This window comes from Zootermopsis nevadensis, unplaced genomic scaffold (assembly GCF_977971745.1).
Source record: "Zootermopsis nevadensis isolate Lab colony 2312 unplaced genomic scaffold, Znev_1.0 Znev_ptg000029l, whole genome shotgun sequence".
Taxonomy (NCBI): Eukaryota; Metazoa; Arthropoda; class Insecta; order Blattodea; family Termopsidae; genus Zootermopsis; species Zootermopsis nevadensis.
The window spans coordinates 15,192,281-15,199,678 of NW_028259161.1; the positions used below are offsets into that span (position 1 = coordinate 15,192,281).

General features: G+C 40.1%; 2 protein-coding genes across 2 annotated transcripts; both read right to left on the reverse strand.

Annotated features, from left to right (window-relative positions):
* On the reverse strand, positions 1 to 3,303 carry LOC110835246 (polyubiquitin). Its single transcript, XM_022075268.2, has 2 exons — positions 2,975 to 3,303; positions 1 to 557 (listed from the first exon to the last, which is right to left on the reverse strand). Exons 1-2 carry the CDS (start codon positions 3,162 to 3,164, stop codon positions 286 to 288), a joined length of 462 nt encoding a protein of 153 aa, XP_021930960.1. The 5' UTR covers positions 3,165 to 3,303; the 3' UTR covers positions 1 to 285.
* A 2,316-nt stretch (positions 3,304 to 5,619) lies between these two features.
* LOC147872274 (uncharacterized) lies at positions 5,620 to 7,152 on the reverse strand. Its single transcript, XM_087358159.1, has 2 exons — positions 6,970 to 7,152; positions 5,620 to 5,952 (listed from the first exon to the last, which is right to left on the reverse strand). Exons 1-2 carry the CDS (start codon positions 7,115 to 7,117, stop codon positions 5,651 to 5,653), a joined length of 450 nt encoding a protein of 149 aa, XP_087214285.1. The 5' UTR covers positions 7,118 to 7,152; the 3' UTR covers positions 5,620 to 5,650.
* Between the last annotated feature and the right edge of the window lie 246 nt (positions 7,153 to 7,398).

Consider the following 7,398-nt stretch of genomic DNA (forward strand, 5'->3'; position numbering starts at 1 on the left):
ACAGCAGGATTATGAGAATGTGTACAACCTTTATTAAAACAGAGAGAAAACATGTTTATATGCAGATTAACAATAACAAAAGCACATATTTACTGATTAAAATATTTATTAAGTGTATTAATTTTTATTAAATCAATCAGTGCAAATCTTCTGTTCATTAAGAGAAACTAAATTATGACTGAAAGCAAATTCTGTCAAGCAGCTAATAAAAAATAAATGATACATATTATTTAACAGGTACACATTAAAATGTATGCTGGTGCTCTGAAATTTGAGGTGGGCTGTTCAGAAACCACCTCGGAGGCGAAGAACCAAATGCAGGGTTGATTCTTTCTGGATGTTGTAATCTGATAAGGTACGGCCATCCTCCAATTGCTTGCCAGCAAAGATAAGTCGCTGCTGGCCAGGAGGGATACCTTCCTTGTCCTGGATCTTTGCTTTCACGTTCTCAATGGTATCAGCTGGCTCTACCTCCAGAGTGATGGTCTTCCCTGTCAGGGTCTTCACAAAAATCTGCATGCCACCACGCAGACGCAGTACCAAGTGGAGAGTGGATTCTATATACAAAACAAAACATGTCACTCTAATCCAGATGTGATATTCTATCAGTATAACAGAGATTATAAATCCTTTCACAAAGACACTTCAACAAAAAGCTACCAAACAAGTGGAAGACCTCCCAATCATAAAACATTTCAGAAAGATGTGAAGCAGAACGTTTGGAACAAAGAAAGAACAATAATTATACCAGTCTGGTCTACTTCCTTTCAATTTCCTATTCTGTCTTGAGGGGGGGAGGGGTGAGATCACTAATAGTATGCAGTCATTCAAGATAAATGTCACATCACAAACTGTTACAGGCACATTTTATTTAATTAACACCATTTTAAGGAATACCTTCTTCGTGCAGAGCAATACTGAATTCACTACATTAACAGAAGAAAGAATCATTACACTATAAATGTTAGTACTAGAATCTTAATGTAGGAATACAATAATGCCATCAGTCGCTAAAGTAGTCTTCCTCAATGGGACTTCATGCACCCTGCATGCTTTAGGGGTCTGCAAGTTAAACAGATTTTGCTCTTTTATTTTCTCATGTAGTGCTGTAAATTTTAATCTTCCTTTTATCACTTTTTTACTTCCACATTGGATTGAAAAAGGAATTACAAAAAAAATCTATATCTGCCATACAAATTTTAGTAGTATAAATTATAATTAAACAAAATATATGACAATGTTTTTGAGGGGTTCATAATACCAAATTTGTTGGTGAGGGAAGGGGTGGATTGAGAGCACCAGAAAGGTTGATAAGCACTGTGCTAAATGATCAAAACCAATGGACAGGATGGCCTCCAAGTAAAATGATGTCATGCAAGTTTTATGAAAATCAATGTCCATAATATTGATGTATATGACGGAATGCAGATGGAAACAAAGCAGCCAAGTGACAGAGTTGAAGAAACACGATTTCTTCAGAAATGTAAAATGCAATGCAAAGAGGTAAAGAAATTTCCCTGATATTTGAAACTGGTACTAAAATAATTCATGCTTGCACACTTTGACACAAGTAGTGAGAGTGGGGAATATTAGGTTCACTGCAAAGAAAGTCTCATTTTTGCATGCCCTTTAGTTCACTTGTGGTGGGGTCCACAAACCTGCATCTCTCAGCAGATCATGTCTTTTATACTTCTGCTTGATCTTCTTGTCACAGGTGGCAAGAGTGGGAAGATGCTAGGTAAACTGCAGAGGCTCATTTTCACATGCACATTTACTCAGCTGTGGTAGCAGACAAAAGTCATGTGTATCGCAAGAATTACGGATTAATTCTTTCCATGATGTCCCAGTGAAAAAATCACCATGAACAATGCTATAATTTGTATCACCACTCACTCACTCTATGTGCAGGATATTGCATACTAAGCTAGTCAAATAATAGCCAATTTTCTTAATGGAACCTGAAGGTTCATTATCACGTTCACAAAAGCCTGAAACTGGACTCTATCCTGAGCTAGCTGCATTCAGTTCCCTCCAATGATTCCTATCTTTGCAAGGTCTATCTTAATGTTATCCTCCCACCTACACCTAGGTCTTCCCAGCAGTCGACCCCCTTCTTTCCTCAAAACAATTACCTTGTAAACACAACTCCCCTCCTGCATGTCCTGCCCACCTTATCCTCTTCGATTTAATTGCCCAAATAATATCATGTGAGGAAGACAGGCCATGAAGCTCATCATCATGAAATTTTCTTCAAGATGTCTACCTGCCTCTTAGGTTCAAATATCTTCCTCAACACCCTCAAAGACCCGACCCTTAATCTATGTTCCGCCCTCAAAGTTAAAGACCAAGTTTCACAGCCATACAGCACAATTGGCAGAATAACATTTCTTTTATTTTAATCTTTAGTTTTTTATATGAGATTGGAGAAAAGAAGATTTTGGACTAATGATAGCAAGTATTCTCTTAATTTAATCTGATCTTAATTTTGTCATAAATGTCGTTCTGAATTGTGTCGCCCTCAAGTACGTACATTTTTTTTATCACATGACACACTCACTATAGCTTGATAATAACTTGCAGTCTTCCTGAATATTGTAGTTTGTTGCACACAAGAACTGGTGTCCATATTCTTTGCTCTCTGTGGATCATCCTCCACGAAATCCAACAATGATCCTGACTGCTACTGCACAAATGAGTGAATGTGCATGCAGGAATTTTGACACCAACTCTCCCAAGGAATGCAAAGAACAAGTGAGTAAATGGGCATGTGAAAACAATATCATCTGTGCAGTGAGCTTAACAATGCCCCTAAACTCTTAGCACCTATGTTCACCGGCACAGTAGTTGATTTTTACAGAAATTTCGAATTCTCAGAATTTGTTTACATTACTTCATTGGAAAATATCAAGTGACTTTTAAGGGGTGGAAACTTATGTAATGCATTCAAATGCTTCACATAGTAACCCTCTTTCACCTTTCTGTATATTGTAGTCAGAAAGTGTACGACCATCTTCCAACTGCTTTCCTGCAAAAATTAAACGTTGTTGATCAGGAGGAATTCCTTCCTTGTCCTGAATTTTTGCTTTAACGTTTTCAATGGTGTCAGACGTTTCCACTTCAAGAATAATGGTTTTTCCAGTGAGAGTCTTCACAAAGATTTGCATCCTGTCAATACAAAATTCAATACTTCACCAACTTCTCCAAATGTATAAAAGCACAAATGAAAGTACAGTAAACCCTTGTCCATCATCATGGACAGAACCCTCAAGAATGATCAGTATATAAATCTATGAAAGATAAACTAAACATGTACTCTAAGGTAATGTCCTACGTGAGCGATAAGAAGCGAGCTATGCGAGCTGTATAAGCAGCCTCGGGTGTCATATGAAGCGAGGTAATCGCTTGTTGTGTCCTGCGTGAGAGACGCGGGGGGCGGGGCGGCAAGACATTAGTATCCACGATGGCTTGGTCAGGTAAACGTGACCTTTTGCTCGCGGAAAGTGCGTTCTTGAAAAGGTTAATAGTTAGGAAAAGGAAGGCAGCCGAAAGGAAAAGATCACCAACAAACACCATTTACTTGGGGAGGGAAATGTATGGTGAATTTCACCACTTGTTTGAGCAACTCAGAAGCAATTCCAGAGAACCAAAACTGTTTTACGAGTATGCAAGAATGCTCCCTAGCACATTTGATTACATTGCAAATGCTATTAGGGATCACTTCGATTACCGTATGACAAATTTTCAACGACCTATATCATTGGAGGAGAGATTGATGTTGACTCTCAGGTAAGAAAATGAAACGGAGACTACTGTTTTCTGGGTTGTTATGCCGTACTGTCTGGTAGATGTCCATCAACGATTCAGAGATCCATCCGGGATCCATCATCAGGGCATGGCTTATTCATCGCCTTGATGATGGATCCCGGATGGATCTCTGAAACGTTGATGGACATCTACCAGACAGTACGGCATAACAACCCAGAAGGCAGAAATCTTCATACTCAACGCTTTGAAAACCTCAAATCCCACATCACAAAATGAAACACTCTTATTTGCAATAAGTCTGTTTTTATTAAAAAATACAAGTGAAAGAACTGCACATTCTTAACCCTTTGCGGTCCTATGTGGGACTGAGTCCGCCACGTCCATACATAATTTATACATGATCTGGAGTAAAGGTGAGGCTGGTAAACAGTGTGAGCATATTATTTAATCCTTATCTGTGTACTAGTGCTATCCAAGTATTCCTGGCAAAACTATGTGACTGTCGTTTTATTCTGACACGTGTCCATAGAAGCCAGGACTCCGCACCAAGTGTTTTGCCATAAATCATATAGCGAAGGAATACCAGTGAAGATTTCTGTCTTCTGGGTTGTTGCGCTGTGTAGTCTGGTCGATGTTTACCAACGTTTCAGAGGTCATACTGCCTCCATCATCAGGGCGATGAGTATGAAGATTTCTGTCTTCTGGGTTGTTGCGCTGTGTAGTCTGGTCGATGTTTACCAACGTTTCAGAGGTCATACTGCCTCCATCATCAGGGCGATGAGTATGAAGATTTCTGTCTTCTGGGTTGTTGCGCTGTGTAGTCTGGTCGATGTTTACCAACGTTTCAGAGGTCATACTGCCTCCGTCATCAGGGCATGGCTTATTCATCGCCCTGATGACGGAGGCAGTATGACCTCTGAAACGTCGGTTGACATCGACCAGACTACACAGCGCAACAACCTAGAAGACAGAAATCTTCATACTCACCGCTGTGAGTTGTTTTAATTATTTTTGACTCATTGAGCAATCTACCACTTCTTATCAAGCATTCTTTGTGTGTAGTGACGTCATCGTTTACACTTTGCATTCTGTTTAACTTTCCTGGTGTTGAATTTGGTCTTGACCTTTCGAAAACAATTAGAGGAATGGTAGCACAGCTCTGAGAATATGAAATCCAATGCTTATGCATCGTATATCTGCATGCATCTCACTACAGACAGTGTTACAGTCAGTGAAAAATATTTCACACGGTCAGTATTCAACCAAGAACTCAGAACATATTTTCACCATATTTAGCAAAGTCTCTTACGTTTTAGAAAAGTTATAAAATAAAATAAAACCAGTTTATAATAGTAATTCAACTTACACAGCTTAGTGGCATTTAAATAGACCAGTAGAAAGCCGTAGTGGTATTTAAAGTGGACTGCAAAGGGTTAATGAATTAGAGAAAAACAACGTTGCAGGACTAGGGAACTGCTGGTGAGAGCATAAAAGGTGACGACGAGGCAGATGAAGGACTTCGCTGACATGGAGTAGCTTGAGGATGCTGATTGCTCTCTATTGTAGACAGCTCATGGACCAATATATTTTGGACTTGGCTACGAAAGTTCAGCTTATTAATAGAAGGAAGTTGCTTGACGTGAGGCATAAGAGATTTGAAGAAGTTCATGTCCTCATCATCTTTACCAGACTTCCCTTGTAGCAACGACAGTTTCTTCGACTCTATATCTAACAATTCCTTCTCAAACTTTGCAGAAGTCGTGGTGGGCTGCCCTTTACGTTTTTTCGATCGAGGAGAGAAAGTTGCATTAATTGGCCCAGCAACATCGGTAAAGGAATTCTGAAGCTTTGACAGCATTCCTCTTGAATTTCGGTTATCAAACGTTTAATTTCTTTCGCAACTTGAGGCCTGGGCAGATTCACTGTCGCTTTCGTAGGCATCAGCTTCCTCTTGAAATTGAGCACCTGTGGCAAATATGTTGGAAAAATCGGGATCCTCAACATTGCCTTCGGTCGGTCTTGGTGTAATGACAGATCGCAGAAACAACATAGCATCGAAGTGAGGCCAAGTCCCTAGGTAGCGCGGGGCCTGTTCTGCACCATCCCCAGAGCGGCTTTTCGGTACCTTTTTGAACTCTCTGCGGAAAGTGTCTCGCAAGTTTTTCCATTTGGCCTTGACTACCTCCTCTGCATATGAAAAGACAGAGAAAAGAATTTACAAATAATTTTCTTGATTGTAGGTACTTGGCTACAGGGATACAGTTCAGGCAACTTGCTTATTCATTCAGAATTTCGAAAAGTGCCGTGGCTGTAATAGTTGTGCAAGTATGCAAAGCTATTTGGAAAACGTTACAGAAAGAGCACATGCCAGAACCAACAGTTGCACATTTAGAAAAAGTTGCAGAAGGCTTTTGGAACACGTGGCAATTTCCCAATTGTGTTGGGTGTATTGATGGTAAACACATAAGAATAAAACGCCCATCAAATTCCGGTTCCATGTATTACTGTTAAAAAAATTATTATTCCATCGGCTTACTTGCAGTCACAGATGCGAATTACAAGTTCATCACTGTGGATGTTGGCTCTTTTGGAAAAGACAGTGATGCTGGGGGTTTTGACAACTGCCCTCTACGTCGAGCACTTGCATCAGGAAGAATAAAGTTACCAGAAGAAAAATGCTTGCCAGGTTCAACAATCAAGGCACCATTTGTTTTCCTTGGCGATGAGGCCTTTCCTCTCACAGAGTACCTCATGAGACCTTTCCCACGAGGTCAATTGCAAGAAGGAGGAGAAAATGAGGAGTTTAATTACAGACTGTCGCGAACTAGGATGGTAGTGGAATGTTCTTTCGGAAGTATTGTCACAAAATTTCGTATATTAGGAAAGGCAATTGAAACTAATGCTGTACAGATTGTAAAAGCTGTAACATTACTACACAATGTTATTAAAGATTTTGAAAGCATCACTGAAATTGATGTTCAAAGATTTTCAGCTGTGAGAGCAGATCCAAGGGCATATATGACAACATCAAAGAGGAACAATGCGTCGTCACGAAGGGCTGCTCTTACAAGGCACGAATTTTGCAGGTTTTTCAAGCTCCACCCTTTCAAGCGAACATAATTCGCCTTCACCACTTCACGTTATGAACTTATTATTTCTAATGTAATCAGTTTTTTTTAAAAAAAAATTGAAAAAAATACTCACTTGTTTCTCGTACATTTTCTGCGATCTTGCTCCATTCCCTTTCCACAAGCATCCGATTATGATAACTGTTGTGTTTCATGTCCCAAAGAATGCGTCTGCTTTTCACTTCACTAATTATAACTTCCGCTAACGTTTCTGTCATTGTCATCAGATGCAGCGCACACAACTTTCCAACGCAAGAGCCTTCCCTGTACTGCACGGTCACAGCTTTCCTGCGCATGCGTCTTCCCGGCCAGCGCTGCGATTCGCGCGAAAATATCAAAATATTTGATCTCGGAATCCCGCCGCTTTACTCTCTTGACTGATTCGCTGTAACCTAGGACAGCGCCGCACAAACAGCCAGTTTGATATTTCCGCTTCACCCACGTAACTCGCACCGCTCGCATTTAATCGCTCACGTAGGACACCGGGTTATATTTGTTACATGCC